We start from the raw sequence: 21930 nt of genomic DNA, 5'->3' as shown, positions 1-21930 counted from the left end.
CCCTTAAGCCATATTAGTGATTTTGGGTCGTTACATGTACCTTTCCAAATTAATAAAACTTGATTAAAAGTAAGCCTATGACATAAATAAACTTTTATACAAAAATATAAAAAAATAAACTCATCGAAGTTAAAATCCTTAAAAAAATCATAAATTAACTTCTTTTTAAAAAGCCATATTTTTTAACACTCGACTAAAATTTTCATATAAAATGTAATTTACTCATATAAATAGGGAAAAGTTGAGAACTACTCATTTTTAGGGGTAGTTAACTAAAATTAGACACTAAATATATTTAGTTGAACTTTACCCATTATTATCATGAGATTTCCCAAATTACCCTTATTTAAGCACATGATTCTAAGTGTTGTTGTAATGTGTATTATATGTATCATATTATAGTTAAATTGGAAATACATTCTAATTGTAGTGTGTTTAAGAAGAAGAAAAAAAAACATGTAATTGAAGGGGTATAATTGGTATATCAATTGAAAATTTGGGTACTAAAATAAAAGTTAAAAATAATGGGTAAAAATTAAGGTGTATTATTTAAAATGGTACAGTATCTAATTTTTAAGCCCAAAACGGGCGACACTTGCAGAAGGCCCAAAACGAGCCCAAAAGATGAAAAAGTCAAGTGTCAGCTTGTTAAAAACACGACTTCTGGTGGTTGGTTTGGCGAGAAGAAAAGGAGCCATGGCAGCTGAGCTCAGACTTGGAGGGGCAGCCCTAGTACTAGCCCTACTATTTTCGATCTCATCTCATTTCTCACTGCTCACCGTTTCGTGCTCCCCTCAGGACATCCAGATCCTCAACGCCGAGCGCAGAGTGAGTCTTCATCCTCTCTCAATTTCGCTTCGCCAAACGCTTAAATTCGTTCAAAACCGATAAAGAATCAAAACAATTTGTAATTGAGTCGTTTATCTCGATATGTATCATTATTCTTGTACTCACGGTCTCTGATTTTTACTGATCAATGGATGCAGATTGACTTGAGTTCTCACATAATTAAGGTCTTCTTAACACTCAAGGTACGGGAAAATCAATAAATCTATCTACTTTTAATTGATTTTTGCTAACTTGATAGCGAATTTAATCCAATGTGTTGGAAAATGAGAATATTTTTAGGGGTTTGGCATTCTGATTACGTACTATTATTCATCATGGTTACCAGAGTTTAGATTTAGGGTCTGGTTGATTTCAGTTCTGTAAATTTCATTAAATGCTTGGAATAAATTTTGTTTGGGAAATGAGGAAGTGATTTGTTGGTATCTCCATAATAACCATTTGACCAATGGTGTTTTTCAATCAGATTGAAAATACTGGGACTTCTCCTGTGTCTGAAGTACTCCTTGCATTTCCACCCACCGCGGTTGATCATGTAGCACTGGTTAAAGCAGCAGTCACTGCTGGAAAAAGAAAGAAGAAGACTTATCTTCCCCTCGACGTGAAACCGACTGCACAACCCAACGCACCAAATGGGGCCAAATTTTTCAGTATATCCTTGCTCAATCTATTAGGCAAAGGTGAAACGGCAACACTAGAAGTGCTTTATGAATTGACCCATTCTCTTGAACCTTTCCCGGCAGAGATAAGCCAATCGGAATCTCAGTTGGTATACTACCGTGATAGTGCATTGTTATTGTCACCATACTACATTAAGCAACAGACAACTTTTATTAGGACTCCAAGTACTAAGGTGGAATCGTTCACCAAATTGGAGTCTACAAATCGTGTTGGTACAGAACTAAAGTACGGGCCATACAGTGATCGTGCCCCCTATTCGTTTTCTCCCATCATTGTTCATTTTGAGAATAACAATCCATTTGCTGTTGTTGAGGAGCTTGTGCGTGAAGTGGAGATATCTCACTGGGGCAGCCTTCAGATCACTGAGAATTATAAGCTGGTTCATGCTGGTGCTCGGCACAAAGGTGTTTTTTCAAGGTGTGTTTCTTTTCTCATGTTATTTAATAGGACCTATCTACAAGCTCTGTAGAATCCAGAAAACAGAATAGCAAGCAATAAAACAGTAAACCAATAATGAATAATCTGAAGCTTTGTTGAATGAAAAATATACTATGAGTCTCATACAAACAGAGAGAAAAATATCCCCATGATGCCTAGAATCATCTCAATTCTTGCATAACTAATTACTAGCTTCCTTTTCCCACTAATAGGCTACTCAGTACCCAATTTGCCCTTCTAACCAACTATCACAAAATGACCCAGTTACCCTTGACCCTTCTGACCCGACCCCCTCCTAGTATAGGTGAACCGGATACTAGGCTTATCAAGCCTAACATTACTCCCGCCCAAGTTGTGAACCTTGTCCTCAAGGTTGAATGCTGGAAACTGACGTCGTTTAGCTTCAAATTTCTCCCACGTAGCTTTGAAATCTGGCAGATCCTTCCAGCGGATAAGCACTTCAACACATTGGTCTGGAGAGGCTGGGTTCTGTCGGATATTCAGCACTTCAGCAGGTTCTACAATAAGTTCCAGGTCTGAAGTTAAAGTGGATGGGAGCGTGGTGGAAGAATGAGCAGTCCCGACAGCAGCGCGGAGTTGCGAAGCATGAAAAACGGATGGATGGCTGACGAAGGGGGCAAGTCGAGGCGGTAAGCGACTTTTCCAATGCGTTTCAGAACTGCGAATGGGTCGTAATATCTTGCTGCCAGCTTCTCATTCTTTCTGGTAGCCAATGATTTCTGTCTATAGGGCCGCAATTTCACAAATACCTTGTCCCCACAGCGAACTCCACCAGTCGTTGCGATCCGTCAGCTCTTTCTTTCATTTTTTGTTGTGCTCGCAGCAGGTGCATTTTCAAGTCATCCAAGAATGCATCGCGCTCTTCAAGTAGCTGGTCAATAGCCATCACATGAGTGGTACCTGCTGCGTACCGAAACAACGATGGGGGGTCACGCCCGTATAAGACCTTGAATGGAGTGCAACCCAAGGATGAGTGAAAAGTGGTGTTGTACCAATACTCAGCCCACGCTAACCATTTAGCCCAAGCTTTTGGACGGTTCGAAGCGAAACAACGAAGATAGGTCTCCAGGCACCTATTCACAACCTCGGATTGGCCATCCGTTTGGGTGTGATAAGAAGTACTATGGCGAAGTTCCGTCCCTTGTAGTTTAAACAATTCTGACCAAAAATGGCTGTGAAAAATTCTGTCACGATCAGACACAATAGACAGCGGGATTCCATGCAACTTGACTACATGTGTAACAAATGCTTCAGCCACCATTTTAGCATTCAAGGGGTGCCGAAGGCCTATAAAGTGGCTGTATTTACTCAGCCTATCCACCACCACTAATATAGTGTCTACACCTTCCGACTTAGGCAGCCCTTCTATAAAATCCATAGTCAACTCCTCCCAAACTTGTGCTGGCAGCGATAAAGGCTGCAATAAACCCCCTGGTGACATGGCTAAATATTTGTTTCGCTGGCAAATCTCACAAGAACGCACAAACTCCAAGATCCCAGCCTTCATTCCTACCCAATAGACATCTTTCAGTCGTTGGTAAGTTCGCAGCTCCCCCGAATGGCCCCCTATGGGCGAACCGTGATACTCACGCAAAAAATGGGGTAACAAAGCTGAAGTGCTGGACAAAACTAAGCGGCCCTTGTACAGTATCCGTTGTTGGGATATTGAAAACCCAGCAATGACTTTTCCTTGCTCCAAATCTGCCTTAACCCGAGACAAAAAAGGGTCTGCTGCCACCTCACGATCAACTAGCTCCCAATCCATCCATGTAGCAGATGTCAGTAAAGAACATTCCACAGGACCGACCCGAGATAAAGCATCAGCCGCCCTATTTGTTTCCCCTGAGCGATATTGAATATCAAAATCAAATCCCAACAATTTGACTAACCACTTCTGATGTTCAGGAGTAACCAGCCGCTGTTTTAACCGAAATTTGAGACTTTTCTGGTCTGTTCGCACAACAAATCGTCGTCCTAGGAGGTAAGGTCGCCATTTGAGTACCGCTAGTACAATAGCCATGAGTTCTTTTTCATATATGGATTTCAGCCTCGCTTTGGGCTTCAATACCTGACTGAAATACGCTAGTGGCCGTCCCTCCTGCATCAAAACAGCCCCTACGCCAAACCCCAAAGCATCAGTTTCAACCACAAACGGCTTGGTAAAATCTGGAAGTGCTAAGACAGGTACTGTGGTCTGCGTTTTCTTCAGTTCTTCAAATGCAGCAGAAGCTTCTTCGGTCCAGCCATATTGGTCTTTTTTGAGTTGGTCAGTAAGAGGTCTAGCAATGGCCCCATAGTTCTTGACAAACTTCCTGTAATACCCTGTGAGCCCAAGGAATCCCCGCAGCTCTTTAATTGTTTTGGGCAGCGGCCAATCCAGCATAGATTGGATCTTAGAAGGGTCCACCGCCACCCCCTCGCCTGAAATAATGTGACCCAAATACTCAACTTGTCGCTGTCCAAAACAGCACTTCTTGAAGTTAGCAAAAAACTGGTGGTGAGACAATGTTTGCAACACGATTTCAAGATCTTTGACATGAGTTTCCTCATCCGGGCTATAGACGAGGATGTCGTCGAAAAAGACCAATACTCTTTTTCGAAGATGCGGCTGGAAAATGTCGTTCATCTGAGATTGAAAGGAGGCGGGGGCGTTGGTCAGTCCAAATGGCATCACTACAAACTCATAGTGGCCTTCATGAGTCCTAAAGGCCGTTTTATGGATATCTTCCGGCCGCACCCGAATTTGATGGTACCCCGAGCGCAAGTCCAGCTTCGAAAATACACGAGCCCCATGCAACTCGTCTATCAACTCATCAATAACTGGGATGGGGAATTTATCGGGTACCGTGGCTCTATTAAGGGCCCTATAATCCACACAAAACCTCCATCCGCCATCCTTCTTTCTAACCAAAAGAATAGGGCTCGAGTAGGGATTGTTACTTGGCTGGATCACCCCTGATTTCAGCATCTCTTGAACACTTTTCTCGACCTCATCCTTGATGCCATGTGGGTACTGATAGGGGCGAATACTCACTGGAGTGGTGCCGGGCTGAAGGACAATGGCGTGATCATGTCGTCTCGGCGGCGGTAGCGAAGTTGGTGTGTCAAAAACATGTTTGTACCGCTGTAAAAGTTGCTATATCTCATCCGAAAATGCTGCCAAGCCCGGAATAACCGAAGCGCAACCCAGCTCGACCCAAACGCCTTGCCGCTCATGTTGGAGCAGCCGTACCATCTGTTTCAACGAAATGCAAGTCTTGTGAAGCAGAGGGTCTCCATGTAAAACCACGGGCTGATCCTGGATTCGAAGTTTCATCGTATGGTTCCTCCAATGGTGAGTGGTTTCCCTTAAAGTTTGCAGCCATTGGACGCCCAAGATAACATCAGTACTGCCTAGTTGCAGCGGTAGGACATCTTCGATTATTTCCAGTCCTTGCAAATGTAACGGCACCGAGCGACATATGCCTTCCCCCTTCACCGCTTGACCACTGCCCAGTTGCACCCCATAAGCATCAGTCGTGGATAATGGCAATGCCAATTTCTGGGCTAATTCCGTGGTGATGAAATTGTGTGTCGCCCCGCTATCCACCAAAACCACCACTTCGTGGTCCAAGATAGAACCCAAAATCTTCATAGTTTTGGGGGACGTCAACCCGACCACTGCATTGAGAGAAACTTCCACCATGTGCGCCTCAGCCGCCTCCGTAGCTGCTGCAATGCCCAGAACCTCCCCAATCGGATCAGTGGCCGGTGCATCCACGGCCTCATCTTGAATAATCACCACCTGAACCTTCGCCTGCGAGCATTCGTGCCCTCGAGTCCAACGCCCGTCACATTTAAAGCAAACTCCCCTGCGTTTCTTCTCCTGGAGTTCGGTTTCAGACAGGCGGCGGTATGCTGTGGACGACGCCGGAGCCGCCGCTGGTTTAGGGCTAGTAATAGTCGGGCTAGAAGAGGAGGAAGAGGACGGAGAAATGACAAAAGTGCCCTTACTGTGTTCAGGTAGAGAGGCTGGTCAAAGGTGGTCGTGGATGTGCCCTAATGGGCCCACTAGGCCCAGTCCGAAAGCTTTTAGTGAAAGCTTGATTGGCTTCAATTTGCTCAGCCAATTCCATCATGTGTAATAGCCCATTGGGCTCCAAAATTCTCAAAGGGGCCTGGATCTCTACTTTAAGGCCCTTCAAAAAAGCAGCCTGCAATGCAGCCTCCCCCATTGTCTCTACCGAAGTAGCAAGAGCTTCAAATCTTCTACGATATTCTTGAACCGAAGTGACCTGTTGGAGGACAAAGAATCGATCATAAACCGACCCCTCATGGGTGGGACGAAATCGCCGGAGGAGTAGAAGTTTCAACTCCTCCCACGTGGGGATGAGTCGCCGCTGATTTTCCCAGCGAAACCAAGACAGAGCCGCTCCTTCAAGGCACAAGACCGCTGCTTCCAGTTGCTCGGCCGGGGACAGTCGCTGTAAATTAAAGTAGCGCTCCGCACGATAAGTCCAATCATCTGGGTCATCTCCCGTATAAACTGGCAATTCGATCTTCCGAGCCCGAAATTCAGATCTATCCCCACCATCCACCACACGGCCGGAGGAAGCGCCCCCGCCAGTCGCCATAGACCCCTCGCCGGGAAGGCGACGCCCCGAACCAGGAAGACCTTGAGACCCTTCGCGAAGAGAAGCAAGCTCATCTGCCACCCTGCCTTGGGCAGTAACCAAACGATCCAACACGTCCTTCAGAGAGCTGAGCTCCAACGCATGATCCTTAAGCAGCAATCCATGATCGTTGAGTTGGTTTTGGACACTGGATAAGGCCGATTCAACACCCACAACACGAGTCTCCATTCTTGTCGATACCGGCATACACCGAACGCCGGTCCTGGCTGCTGATACCAATTAATAGGACCTATCTACAAGCTCTATAGAATCCAGAAAACAGAACAGCAAGCAATAAAACAGTAAACCAATAATGAATAATCTGAAGCTTTGTTGAATGAAAAATATACTATGAGTCTCATACAAACAGAGAGGAAAATATCCCCATGATGCCTAGAATCATCTCAATTCTTGCATAACTAATTACTAGCTTCCTTTTCCCACTAATAGGCTACTCAGTACCCAATTTGCCCTTCTAACCAACTATCACAAAATGACCCAGTTACCCTTGACCCTTCTGACCCGACCCCCTCCTAGTATAGGTGAACCGGATACTAGGCTTATCAAGCCTAACATTATTGTTCTAATTTATTTTAAGTAATTTAAATGTATGATATGAGTACTTCTAATTTTTGGCCATGCAATGATGTAAGATATGTTTTTGCATACAAATAGTTTTTATGATATATGTTTACTCCTAGTTTGTTTTGGGTTTTTCATTTGGGTAGCAACATGGTTAACATTAACAGACTAATGTTTAGCAAAGGTAACTTGATTTCTAATTGCTTGTTGTGTCTATAAATACTTGAGATTGGTAGAAATCGATATATTATTCTCGATGAATATGATACAAATATATAGGCTATACAAAATATTCTAACATAATTACATAATCAAATCTATTTCTAAATATGGAAACTAAATATTCAGACATTAATACAGATATGATTTCTTATCTGTCATTACCCCCCTCAAGCTTAAGCTTGACTATAAATGTTGTCAAATACTCTTTTAGATTATCCCTTGGTAAGAATATCTGTCAGTTGTTGGTCTATGTGCACGTATCTAATTTTGACAACACCTCTATCAATTTTCTACTTAATAAAGTGACGATTCACTTCCACGTGTCTTGTTCTATCATGATGTATTGGGTTACGAGCAACACTAATAGTAGATTGGTTGTTACAGTAAGTTGAACAAGAGCTTCATATTCAATCTTTAACTCCTCAGTAGCCTCTTTAGCCAAATTGCTTCGCACACTCCATGAGCCATGGCTCTATATTATGCGTTTGCATTGCTTCTTGCAACAACAGTTTGCTTCTTATGTCTCCATGTTACCAAGTTATCCCACAATAAACTACAATAACCACAATAAAGTACAATAACCAGAAGTAGACTTTCCATCATCAATCGATCCAGCCCAGTCAGCATCTATGAATACTTCAACTTTACGTTCAGGAGCTTTCTTGAAGAATAACCCTTTGCCTGATGTTTGCTTTAAATACCTCAGCACTCGATACACAACATTGAGGTGATTTTGGCAAGGGTCATGCATATTTTGACTTACTAGACTCATAGAAAACACAATGTCGGATCTAGTGTGTGAAAGATAAATGAGCTTTCCAACTAACTGCTCATATCTTCCCTTGTCAATTGGATCTCCCTCGAACATTTGTGCTTTGTCTCCAAGTTCGATTGGAGTTTTGCAAGGTTTACTACCTAGCATTCTGGTTTCTCTTAGGAGATCAAGAATGTACTTCCTTTGTGATGCAGAAATACCCCTTTTACTCCTAGCAAATTCCATACCCAGGAAGTATCTCAGTATTCCAAGATCTTTGACTTCAAATTCTTTTGCCAACAATTCTTTGATCATACTCATCTCTTTGGTATTATTACTGGTGACGATTATATCATCAACATACACGGTAAGTATAGTTATTTTTTCCTTTTCTTGAGTGTTTAATGAACAAAGTATGGTCTGTTTGGCTCTATGAGTATCCAAAACCTTTTATTACTTTTAGAAATCAATTGACCCATGCCCGAGGAGATTGTTTCAGGCCATAGAGTGACTTGTTCAGCTTGCAGACAATCTTGGTACTAAGAGTCTTCAAATCTCGGTGGTTGAATCATATAAACTTCTTCTAACTCCATTCATTTAAGAATGCATTTTTTGCATCCAACTGATGTAACCCCCAATTCAGGTTGGCTACTAGCGAGAGTAACACTGATAATGTTGAGTTTAGCAACTGGAGTGAAAGTTTTGGTATAATTAATCCCATTGGTTTGTGTAAACCATATTGCAACTAACCGAGCTGTACCTTTCGATAGATCCACTTCCATTATATTTGACAGCAAACACCCATTTGCATCCTACCACCTTTTTCTCAGGTGGTAATTCCACTAATTTCCAGGTCTCATTTTTCTTAAGGGCTTTTCTTCTCTTCAAGAACAGTTGCTCTCCATTCAGGAATATCAAATGCTTCTTCGATGTTCCTAGTAAGAACAATTTTTGACAAGCTAGAAGTAAAAGTTTTAAATGAAGATGAAAAAATTGAATAAGAGATGAATTTGGAGATGGGATGTTGAGTACAAGACCTAGGTCCTTTTCTCAAAAGCTATAGGAATGTCTAGATCAGTGTTTGAGTGATTATTACCTGACTCGTTTGGAGGAAGATGATCTACTATCGGTAGGGATGGCAAAAAAACCCGGCGGATCGGGGCGGGTCGGAGCCCCGACCCGACGGGGCTCCTGATCCGAATATAACCGGGGTAATAACGGGGCGGGTCGAGATCCGATCCGACCTGCTAGCAATTGAAGCGGGTCGGATCACGACCCGACCCGGTTGTTGTTTTTTTTGTTTGTAATAATTTAAAAAAAAAACTAATTACTACCACTATTTAGGGTGATCAATGATCCAAATATATATATATGTATATATATAAATAAGACAGTATATTTAAGAGGGATAGAAGAGAAAATTGATGTTCTGCTTTGAAGTATAGTAATTTTTTTTTATTTTAGTATGCAAGACCATTTATAAAAAAATTTAGGTAGCTCATTTATGTCTAGTATGAGAGATTTTTTTGCCATTTATTTTTATATTGTAACATATTTTAAAAAATTAGTCTTTATTTTATTAAAGAAAAAGAAAATAAAAAAAAAATCTTACCGGGTCGGGTCTGACCCGCTCCATCACATCCGGGGCGGGTCTGACCCGACCCGCATCAAATGCCTTAACGGGGCGGGGCGGGTCGGGCCATAAGCTTAGCGGATCGGGTCGGATCCGGGGCGGGGCGGGGTCGACCCGCCCCATTTACATCCCTAACTATCGGGTTGGCTTCTCCATTATGTTGAGGGTTCATGATTTGGTAATTTCTTTGTCGTCTATAATAAACACACAACTCTTGTTGTTTGTTGTTTGTTGTTGGTTTGGAGGATGTGTATTTGTTTCTATTGACTCAAAAGATGAGGCAAGATCTTTTGAATTTGGATCTGCTGGAGGGTGAGTCGATGATTCTGGAAGAGAGGAGTTTGTGGGATGTGATGGAACTATAGATTGACTTAAAGGTAGTTGTAATCTCCATGGCCACTTAGCTTCGTTCTTTTGATAAGTGTTAGTATCCCCCTGAAGCGAGGTGGGGGATTAGTATGGAGTGGTTTCAAAAAAATTCTTGAGACGAAGATTTTTTTGTAAGAGGGCAGTAGCACCGATGGCCTTTTTGAGTAGGGGACTAACCAATTAAGGTAGTTTTAATGGCTCGAGGGTCAAGTTTGGTGTGATCCCTAGAATGAATATGGACAAAAGTGGTACACCCAAAGGTTTTGACAAGAAGAGTTTGAAGATAGATGGGGATATGAAGACTGAAGTAGAGAATATAGTGTTCGAAAACCAAGTGGACGACTAGGGAGACAATTGATGAGATAGGCAGCGGTAAGGATAGCATCTCCCCATAGGTACTTAGGAACGTGCATAGTAAAAAGTAGAGCTCAGGCAACTTCTAATAGATGACGATTCTTACGTTCAACAATGCTATTCTGTTGGGGGTATCGACAAATGAACTTTGATGAATAAAGCCTTTTTCAGATAGGTAGGGTCCTAAGATAGAATTGAAATATTTTGTGCCATTGTCTGTTCGTAATATACGAATAGATGTTTGAAATTGTGTTTGAATCATGTTATGGAAATTTTTAAACATATGAAGTGTATCGTACTTGTGTTTGAGGAGATACACCCAAGTAAGACGTGTGTGATCATCAATAAATGTGATAAACCACTGATGATCATGAGAAGTAGTGACTTTTGAAGGTCCCCAAGAGATGGGGCTGGTCGGAGTATAATTTTTTTTGAGAAAAAACCGCCCAGGTGTGCTTAGCCAATTGACAAATATCACATTTCAAAGAACTATGATTATTATTGGAAAATAATGATGGAAACAAATATTTTAAATATGAAAAACTTGGATGACCAAGTCAATAACGCCTTAACATAATTTTACTAGAGTTTGAAATAGAAACATAGTTTATTGTAGAAATAAAAGTAGAGGCCAAACTAGATGAACTAGCTTGTTGTATTATTTGTTGGCGATTTTCAAAGAAATAACGTCCACCATGAATCCTAGTACTGCCAATCGTCTTCCTCGAGGATAGTTCTTGAAATTGACAAGAATTGGAAAGAAATTTAGCAAGGCAACAATTATCAGTAGTCAACTAACTGACAGAAATTAAATTGCTTGTAAAGAAGTGAAAGACTTTTCTTTGCAGAGAATCAATCTATCAGTAGTTAGGCCAATGAATAACCTCCAGAAAATCCTTATTGAATGATGAAAATGGTTCACAAAAATAGCTAGCATTCGAGAGGCTAGTCTCTCCTATTACAACCAATTCGAGAGGGCTATTCTCTCCTCAGCAACTCAAGTTTCAATCTCTCTTTCTACCTACCTTACAAAATGAAAAACACCCTCTATATATACAAGTAGATTGGTTAAGTGATAATGTCACCTAGGACTAAATATAGAATAAAAACTAAGCAGCCCTTACAGGAAACACAGTTAGAGAAATACAACAATAAAAAGTTAAAATACATAATACATGCTATGCTAGGTGTCACGTGGCTTCCTAGTATAAATAAACTTGACTGGGGGTTTATCAATACTCCAAAATCCTTCACCTTGTCCTTAAGGTGAAATAGAGGGAATTGGTTTTGGATAGTGGGGAAGGGTTCCCATGTTGCTTCAAAATCTAGCAAGTGTTTCCATTTGATGAGGACCTCAGATGGAATGGTTGCAGCAGTAGTGGAAAAACATAAGTCCAACATTGTCTCGGGTTCGACTTGAAGCTCTAAATCTGGTGTGAATTGCGGTGGAATGGTAAGTGCGACTGTGGAGGTGCCAATGGCTCGTTGGAGCTGTGAAATGTGGAATATCGGATGTATGCGAGCATGGAGCTAGAGCTTATAGGCTACTGAACCGATTTGTTGTATGATCGGAAAAGGTCCGTAATAGCGGGCAGACAACTTCTCATTGCAACATTTTGCAAGGGATTTCTGACGGTATGGTCTGAGTTTACACATGATCTCCAATGGCAAATTCGTCAGGTCGTCTCTTGAGGTCAGCTTGTAGCTTCATGCGGCGTTGGGCTCGGAGGAGGTGCATACGTAAGTCATCCAAGATGTCATCCTGTGTGGTGAGGAGTTCATCAACAGAAGATGCTATGGCCGTGCCTTTGTGGTACGATAAAAGTGGTGGTGGTTCCCTCCCATAAAGAGCACAGAAAGGTGTACTCTTTAGAGAAGTATGATAGGAGTTGTTGTAGGAGTACTCTGCCCAGGCAAGCCACTTTGACCATTGTTTTGGCTACTGGTAGGAAAAGCACCTCAAGTAGGTCTCAAGGCAACAGTTAAGGACCCCGGGCTGTCCATCGGTTTGTGGGTGGTATGCTGTACTTTTCTTGAGGGTAGTTCCTTGGAGTTTAAAGAGATGGCTCCAAAATAAGCTGAGGAAAATTCTATCTCGGTCAATAATGATGGATTGTGGAATGCCATGGAGTCTCACTACTTCTTTGGTGAAATGAGCATGCTTGGATAAGTGATCAATGACCACAAATATAGTGTCCCAACCCTCCGATTTTGAAAGTCCTATGAAATCCAGTCACTTCCTCCCACACTTGTGCTGGAAGCGCTAGGGGCTGTAGAAGACCAGTTGGGAAGGTTGTAAGGAGTTTATTTTGTTGGCAAACACTACACTACTGTACAAATTTGTCGACATCAGCTCTTAATCCTTCCCAAAACAACTCGGCTGCCACCCTTTTATATGTTTTGAGTTCCCCAGAGTGACCACTAAATAGTGTAGTGTGAAACTCTGCCAAGGTCCGTGGTATTAAGGGTGACTTCTTTAGAATTACTATTCGGTTTTTGTAGTGTAGGAGCTCGTTGTGGATCTAGAAGTTGTGATGCATCTTGCTGTTACTTGTCAAGTCTTCTTGAATTTGTCTCGACACGGGGTCAGCAGCTATTTCTTGTGCTAATTTCAGCCATAGATGCCACTCCATGGTAACTAAGGAGTCCAAAGTGGGTGTTTCGACTTGTCGTGATAAGGCATCAACCACTTTGTTGCTGGTTCCAGGCTTGTACTCTATTTCAAAATCCATCCCCATTAACTTAGATACCCACTTTTGATATTTCGAGCCAATTACCGGCTGTGTAAGCAAGTGTCTCAAACTCTGTTGGTTAGTCCGCACCACAAATTTTCTGCCCAACAAATATGGTCGCCATTTGGCTACTGCATATACAATCGCCATTAACTACTTTTCATATATTGATTTTTTCCTTGCTTGAACTCCCAAAACTTGACTGAAATAGGCAATTGGCCGCTGGTTTTGTAACAGAACAACCCATAATCCGTGTCCTGAAGCATCCGTCTCAATGATAAAAGGCTGGGAAAAATCAGGTAGAGCCAAAACAAGTACTGTGGTCATTGCCTCTTGTAGTTTACGAAATGCTTGTTCAGGGGCTGGTCCCCAATGGAATTGGTCCTTCTTAAGCTGGTCCATGAGGGGTTGTGCTATGCGAGCATAGTTGGCTACGAACTTCCGATAGTATCCAGTGAGGCCGAGAAATCCGCGCAGCCCCTTGCTTGTTTTGGGAATGGGCCATTCGAGCATTGTAGACACTATTTGAGGATCGGCGACCATTCCCTTTTGAGAAAAGATGTAGCTGAGGTATTCAACTTGCAACTGCCCGAATGCACTTTTTTTGTGGTTGGCATAGAGCTTATGTTTTCTTAGGAGCTCGAAAACTTGAGCCAAGTGCTACTGGTGTAGCTCCCGAGTCTTGCTGTAGACTAGGATGTCCTCAAAAAATACTAGCACAAACTGTCGAAGGTAAGGCCTGAATACGTCGTTCATCAAGGATTGAAAGGTGGCTGGTGCATTGGTCAAGTCGAAAGGCATGACACAGAATTCGTAATGGCCATCATGAGTGCAAAACACTGTCTTGTGCACATTTTCGTGCTGTACCCTTATTTGATGATACCCTGATTTAAGATCCAATTTAGAAAAAATTAGAGCACCATTTAATTCATCTAGCCGTTCATCAATGACGTATTGAAAACTTATCTGGAATGGTAACTTTATTAAGAGCTCGATAATCCACACAAAATCGCCAGGAGCCATCTTTCTTTTTGACAAGTAGAACCAGACTCGAGAAAGGGCTGGTGTTGGGTTGGATTATTCCCACCGTCAGCATCTTTGAAATTAGCTTTTCAATTTCTGCCTTTTGGGAGTGTGCTTAGCGATGGGGTCTCTCTTATTGGTGACGTTCTGGGCTGTAATGTAATAGTGTGCTCATGGGAACGGATTGGGGGGAGACCTGCAGGCATATTGAACGCATTAGAAAATTCAGCAATTATTTTGGACAAAAATCTAGGTACCTGCAGTTCCAACTGGCTAGATTCTGGACTAGAAATGAGGCCTTGTTTCTCGACTTGGAGAGTCTTGATCATGGTTTTTAGAGACACCATTGATCTGTCCAGCGATGAATCCCCCTTAATAGTGACCGTGCGTTTGCCAAGTTGAAATTCCACAGTTTGTAGCCTCCAATCTATCTTCATTGTGCCCAATGTTGCAAGCCATTGTAACCCCAAAATCATGTCAGCACTCCCAAGTGGTAGGGGTAAGAAGTCATCGAGTACTTCCACACCTTGGAAGTGGATATTCAGATTTTTACATATTCCATCACATTTCAGCGAGTCTCCCTTGCCCAATGTAACTCCATATGTCTTTGTTTTGGTTATGGGCAGCTGTAAATGAGACACTAGAACCTTAGAAATAAAATTATGGGTTCCCTTGAAATCAATGAGGGGTACCACATCTTTAGAACCAAGGTTCCCTTTGATTTTCATGGTCGAATTCATCGAGAGACCAGCTACGAATTGGAATGAGACAGTCACTTGGTCATGTACTTTGGTAGAGTCTAATTCTGCATCTTCCGGGTTGTCATTGTCAAACTCTTGGTTGGAAAGGTCGTTTTCAATCTCTTCGGGTTCCATGATTACTTGCAGCTCCTTTTTCTTACAGCGGTGGTCTGGGGACCACTTGTCGTCACACTTAAAACACAATCCTTTTGCCTCTTTTGCTGGAATCCGTGAGTCTCCTAACAGGCGTGGTTGATTGTGTTGGGTTTGTACTCGAGGATGGTTTGTCATTCCTCACGGATGTGTCGCTGAAGCTAGACTTATTTGAATGATTGTAACATTGCCGTGCCACCCTATACTTGTCTTCAATGTCTTGAACGATGTCCATGCCTTCATCAACATTCTGTGGTCTCATGGTTCGCAACTCAACCCTCAAAGATGGGATTAATTCGTTCAAGAAGGTGCTTAACTGAACTGCAGGATCATCATTCTTCAAAGGTGCTAGCAACCTTATAAACTTTTTATATTCCGAAATAGATCCATCCTGCTTGATGGTTAGAAATTGATCATGAAGGGAGCCTTCTTGGGTGTCTTGGAAATGGCGTAGTAGCATTCGTTTTAATTGTTCCCAGCTTGGAATTTCCCCCCTGTTATTTTCGTATTGGTACCACAACAGTGCATCTCCAGAAAAAGATGTGAAAGCTGCTTCAATTTTTTCATCTTCGTCATATCCGTGGCACAAAAGAAATTGTTCCTCTTGCATTATCCAGCCATCCGGGTTTTCTCCTTCAAAAGTCGGCATCTTCAATTTTTTCAGGCAACTTTCATGCTGGAATCTGGTCTCGTGCTGCCCGCGATCGTAGGAAGTCCCCTCTGAGTGTCGTGTTCCTTGAAATCCAGCTGTGGGTGAAGTGCCCACCGACCTGCGTCGGAATCCTGGGTTTACGCCGCTCTGCTGGGGTTCCATTGGGCTGGCTGCTTCCTTCAATTTCCCCTTCTTCTGGCTGCCAAGGCCGCCATTGTCGTCTTCCCCAGCGATTTGATGATGATTTCTTGATCTTTCTTGGATGTCCAAAAAAGCCTTGAATTGTTGCTGCAGATTTTCTTGGAAATCTTGTTGGGATTGTTGTATTTTCCTTGCCATCTCCTCCATGGAGTTCTTAAATTCGGAGAACTCGGTCTTCAAAGTCTTCAGGTCTTCCTCGAATACAGCAGTGGAGTCGCTCTTCTCCACAGCCTTCTTGGGTCCCATGTCTGCAGCTCACCGCACCAATTTGATAGACTTTTCTTAGCAGAGAATCAATCTATCAGTAGTTAGGCCAAGCAGTGATGAATAACCTCCAAAAAATCTTTATTGAATGACGAAAATGGTACACAGAAATAGCTAGCATTCGAGAGGCTAGTCTCTCCTATTACAACTAGTTCGAGAGGGCTGTTCTCTCCTCAGTAACTCAAGTTTCAATTAAAAAATGAAAAACACTCTATATACACAAGTTGATTGGTTAAGTGATAATGCCACCTAGGACTAAAATTCGAATAAAAACTAAGCAACCCTTACAGGAAACACAGCTAGAGAAATACAACAATAAAGAGTTAAAATATATAATACATGCTATGCTAGGTGTCACGTGGCTTCCTAGTATAAACATACTTGACTAGGGGTTTATCAAGTAGGAACATGTAGGATTGATTTGAGAATTAAATCAATCGACAATTTAACGATACCAATTCCTGCAATAGGAGAGAGCGTGTCATCTGCAATTCTGACACTAGAAGGATTAGAACATGGAGTATAGGATTCAAACAAAGAATATAAACTAGTCGTATGATTAGAGACACTAAAATTAATTATCCATTGTGTTTGAGAGGCAAAGGAGAAATTACTAGAGTAGGCAACAAAGCAAGACGCACTATGAGACCCGGTACCGGAGGAAAAGGACTGATTCAGGGGAATAATTGTGCAAGTTGTTCCTTACTGAATGGAAATGAGGCAGTGTTTGGTGGAATATCGGTGGTGCCTTGATTTTGTGTTTGGTATGCCTTCCTTTCAAATTGACGCCGAGGCGTCTAGTAAGCAGGTTTTCCATAAATTTCCCAGCAACTAGAGCGGGAGTGTCCATGGTGTTGACTATGATCACACCAGGGTTGTTCACCCTTGCAGTTTGGTTATGGATCAGGGTTGGATTTGCCATAGGATGAAGAACCAGACTCGGAAACAAGAGCAGAGCCATCAACAGGTTGGGATTTAGGAGTGGTGAGCATGTTTCGGCTTCATGCTTCTTCCGATGAACTTCAGAAAAGGCTTCCTCGGTATCAGGTAGAGGGGAACGATTGACTATAGGCCCCAGACTTCATCGAGATTGTTGTTTAACCTTGTAAGGAACTTGAAAACCCATTCTTTTTCCAACTGTTGTCGCTGGATTACGCTACATCCAGTACAGAGAGGCGTGGTCTCGAGATACAGATTGAGCTCCTGCCATAAATCTTGTAAGTATGGAATATATTGAGTCACAGTCTTATTACCTTGTTTGATCTCTTTGAGTTTTGTGCGAATTTCAAATATTTGAGAAGTATTCCCAAGATCATAATACATTTTTTGAGCAACATATCAAACCTCCTTAGTTGTTTTAAAAAATAGCTACCTGCGGCTAATTTTTGAATCCATAGAATTAATGAGCCAAGCAAGCACAATTGAATTTTCAGCCTGCCATACCTTGTTAGATGGATCGGTGGTCCACAATGATATAGCCTAGTTTTTCGCGACCACAGATGACGATTTTGACAAATTGGGCCCATTGCAAATAATTTTTACCCTCAAGTTTGTGTTGTGATATGGATAGAGCCACTGTCATGGCTGTAAAGCGATCCCACAGAGTCCGTGGACTGAGTTGGAGTTGGAGGGGTGGTGTCCGATTGTTGAAGGGAGTTGAGGGGGCCGCTGGACTGAGAGTGGTGGCCATCACTGGGAAGTCTGTAGAAAAAAAAAATTCGGCCGAGAGAAAAACAACTGGGAAACAGTCAAGAGCACTAGGAGGCTGCTGAGAATTCTGCTGAGATTGTCAGAGGACTTGCTGGACAAGGACAGGGCCGTGCGATTTGGAAAAAGTTGGGACTGGAGTGTGCAACTGGAAAAAATTAGAACTGGAGCGATTTGGGCCATGTGACTGGAACTGAAAGAATTGGGACTTGCGATGGGCTTCTGGATGATCGGCTGGAAAGAGACAGAAGCTACCGGTGTTGGGGAATACAGCCGAAGCTGAACAACAGAGGGAAAAAAAATGTCGAGAAGAAGAAAAGCCTAAAGCTCTGATACCATCTAGAAATACATGAGATTGGTAGAAATCGATATATTATTTTGATGAATATGATACAATATATAGGCTATACAAAATATTCTAGCATAATCACAGAATCAAATCTATTTCTAATTATGGAAACTAAATATTCAGACATTAATACAGATATGATTTCTATTCTTTCATTATTGTACCTTTTGTCTTAAAAGTTTACTGTGCTGACTGCTGAGATGTCCAAAGTGAAAATGGTCACATGGACTGATAAGATACTGCAGAAGGATGAGCTTCTGTGCTGTTGAGATATGGACCCTATAAATTTTGGTAGATTGGAAACTCAGTGAGAAATCAAACTCTACATCTCATTGGAGTAACTGTGGATCTGATTAATCAAGTTCCTAGTCATGGGGAAAAGGCAAAGCACATATATGGAATGCATGAATTAAAACTTATTCTGAAGGCATAATTACAGAGGCAGGGGCAGGGCTGAACCTTTGAAAATATAGGATCTTCAATTTTGAGTAATATTGTATTTCTAGTATTCTTTGTTTTAGAATTTTTCTGCACATCCTGCAAGGCATTGTTTTATGCTTATATGAAATTATAGAGCTGTAGAGAGAACACCCACTCAAAGAGAAGAACTGTTTTCAAACTTTAGCAGAAAAGGCTTCAACAGGCAGCTACATTTTGTTTTATTCTTAACGTAAAAAAATTTCATTTGTGATCTTATGTTCTTAATCTCTGAAGCTATTGTTTGGCAGGGTTGAATTTCAATCAAGACCAGCTCAGAGTGGTGTCTCTTCATTTAAGAGGATTTTGGCAAGGCTACCACCTAGGGTTCACTCAGTCTACTACCGAGATAACATTGGGAACATCTCATCATCACATTTACGCACAGATTATCAGAAAGTATGTTCTTGAGTTTCTTTCTTGCACACAAATGATTTCATTGACTCAAGCTAATCCATTTTTTATGTCTAAAACTGCAATGACAATAATAATAACACCAAGTATCCTTGAAGTTTAAATTTGTGCTGTCATGTTTAAGTTATTCTTTAGTGGGATATATGTTTTAGAGTAGCGGAAGTCATTGTTGCCTTATTATTATTATTTATTATCTTTTCCCCTGAGACTGCTGAGGAAGGTTTCTGTGAGTTTTAGTAACTATTATACCATCCATGTGGGAAAAAAATATCTTGATTGTATTATTTTCTTGAAAAGGGGTGACAGCATATAAGTCTAAAACTCCGTAAAATGATATCTTTAAATCCAAGGATTGTCAATTCGTATTTTGTTTGACTATGCTCTTCTGGTATCTGCATGTTGCAGTCAGAACTTGAAATTGAACCAAGGTATCCTTTGTTTGGAGGTTGGAAAGCTACTTTTGTCATTGGCTATGTGCTACCATTGCAAGAATTCCTTTTTGAATCATCTGACGGGAGGAGATACCTGAACTTCACTTTTGGTTGTCCTCTTATTAACACAGTTGTAGACAAGTTGACCATCAAGGTACTATAAATATTTTGCTAACTCTGTATATTTTGCTGCTTCACTCTTACAATCTGAAACACTGGGCATATAAGTTTCGGGAATTGTTGCGTTTTAGGTTGTGCTGCCAGAGGGATCAAAAGACCCATCTGTTGTTACTCCTTTTCCAGTAGAGCAGCACTTGGAGGTAATTGCTTGGTTATGAATCTATGCATGATAATCATATTTGCTCTGTCCTAACAATGCTGTTCATATCATATCTCCACCACATTGACTTCTGGGTTTTTTTGGTGCTGTTTATTTTGACTTATGTGCATACTTATTTATCCGTTTTAGAGAATAAATAAAGAATTACACTAAATAGCATTTAACAATAAAATTGATTATGCACATGTAGTAGTAATTGAAGTTTGACATTTACTGGGTTTCTTTTCTTCTCTGCAGACTAAATATTCATACCTTGATGTGGTTGGAAGGACTGTGGTAGTTCTTGAAAAGGAAAATGTGGTCCCTGAGCACAACTCTCCTTTCCAGGTGATCGCCTGTCTTTTGCATATTTGGAAGTTTTTCTCTCTAGTTCTTTTAGTAAATTATTTCAATTCCACTAGTGCAAACTCTAATTAGGAGTTTTGAATCTGCAATTCAGGCACGATTAGTGTTCTTGCTCTTTTTTTTTTTTTTTTTGATGATGAATGAAATGAAGAAATACAAAAATATGGAGGGATCAATTCCATCCACATATATTTTTTTTGAAATAGGGTTCTTGCTCTTTTGAAAGAAAATAAAGCATATTTTTGTAAATACGAAAATAAAGTTAATAGTTTTGACTGTTACTTCAAGATACCTTGGTGATACTTATGTTTTAATTGACAAGGGAAGTAACTTATCAAATTTTTAACGCAGAAAATGTAGCGATTTCCAACTTAACCAAGTCATTCTTGGTCGTCACTTTTTTTTTTTCTTTTTCCCCCAGAAAAATTATTTCTGTACACGTATGCCCTACATCTATCTTTCTTATGCTTAAGTTATAATTCTAAGATGTTTAATCGTTTCTTCCTTGCTCCACTTTCTTTGGCAGGTTTACTACAACTTTAAGCCAATTTTCATGCTTGCAGAACCTCTAATGCTGGTAATAGCGTTCTTTTTGTTCTTCGTGGCCAGCATAGCTTACATGCACATAGATCTTTCCCTAAGCAAGTGATGAGCATTTTCACAAATCTCTGGACTAATTACATCAGAAACGTCATGGTGATCGTTCTACTTTGTAGCTTAAATAGTTGTAATCACTTTCAACTTGGTTGATATACAGCGAGTGAAACACAAGAGTCGGGGAACATTTTTAAGTGACATCGAATGGGATTGCTGAATTTTGAAAACTTGTTCATGATTATCTAAAATTGGCATTAGAATTTTGAATTCTATGCTTTTTCAGTGTCTTAAAAGTTAGAAATACCATAGATTAGGATGAGTCGTGACTTTATTTCATAGTGAAAAAAGTGATGTTGGTATGTCTTTCTACAAGTTACAATTATGGAAGCACGAAAGCTTTTACTTTTGGGTAAATATCATTTTGGCTCGTGTAAGAGTTATCGATGAGATTTTTTGTTTTATTAAATGATAATTTAAATTTTGTATTTTGTAAAATAGAACAAAATAATATTTCGATTCCGATTTCTTTTTTTTAAATATGACTAAAATGTCATGGATTTTGATTTTATACATCTTTAATGTATTTATTTTTATTTGAAAAAATAAAAAAATATTAAAAAATAATTTAATGAATAACAAAATACATTTTAATAAACAAAAAGGAAAAAAAAACATTAACTCAATCCCTCCCCTATCGATCCTCCTCCCCCACGATCGATCTCACCCTCTCAACCGGGAGGATTGCTGGCCTAAGATGAGAATGGTGGCAGGAGTTTTGGGCTTTTCGACGTTGTCCCACCCTCAAAGAAGGCACTTCGAAATAGACCCATGGTTGGAGTTTTTTTGTTATTCCACACTTCGAAACAGATCTGGGGTTTTTTCTTCAGTGCAGAGAGAGGGGAGAAGAGATATACAAAGAGAGATGGAGTTCTTTGGTTCTTCGTCTCCGACGT

At 41.0% G+C, this 21930-nt stretch overlaps 1 protein-coding gene across 1 annotated transcript; it reads left to right on the top strand.

Moving 5' to 3' along the window:
* The first annotated feature begins 670 nt into the window (after positions 1-670).
* LOC133798590 (dolichyl-diphosphooligosaccharide--protein glycosyltransferase subunit 1B) lies at positions 671-21424 on the top strand. Its single transcript, XM_062236963.1, has 8 exons — positions 671-828; positions 987-1031; positions 1313-1944; positions 19102-19249; positions 19670-19849; positions 19947-20015; positions 20273-20362; positions 20907-21424. Exons 1-8 carry the CDS (start codon positions 697-699, stop codon positions 21027-21029), a joined length of 1419 nt encoding a protein of 472 aa, XP_062092947.1. The 5' UTR covers positions 671-696; the 3' UTR covers positions 21030-21424.
* Positions 21425-21930: the final 506 nt, after the last annotated feature.

Source organism: Humulus lupulus, chromosome 8 (genome assembly GCF_963169125.1).
Source record: "Humulus lupulus chromosome 8, drHumLupu1.1, whole genome shotgun sequence".
Taxonomy (NCBI): domain Eukaryota; kingdom Viridiplantae; phylum Streptophyta; class Magnoliopsida; order Rosales; family Cannabaceae; genus Humulus; species Humulus lupulus.
Note: the sequence above shows the minus strand (reverse complement) of the source record. Positions and strands in the feature narration are given on the sequence as shown.

Excerpts from the sequence above, each read along its gene's own strand:
- LOC133798590 (XM_062236963.1), top strand. The coding sequence starts at position 697 with ATGGCAGCTGAGCTCAGACTTGGAGGGGCAGCCCTAGTACTAGCCCTA. Across the intron at positions 829-986 it reads TCCTCAACGCCGAGCGCAGA|ATTGACTTGAGTTCTCACAT; the intron begins GTGAGTCTTCAT and ends CAATGGATGCAG. Across the intron at positions 20,016-20,272 it reads CAGTAGAGCAGCACTTGGAG|ACTAAATATTCATACCTTGA; the intron begins GTAATTGCTTGG and ends TCTTCTCTGCAG.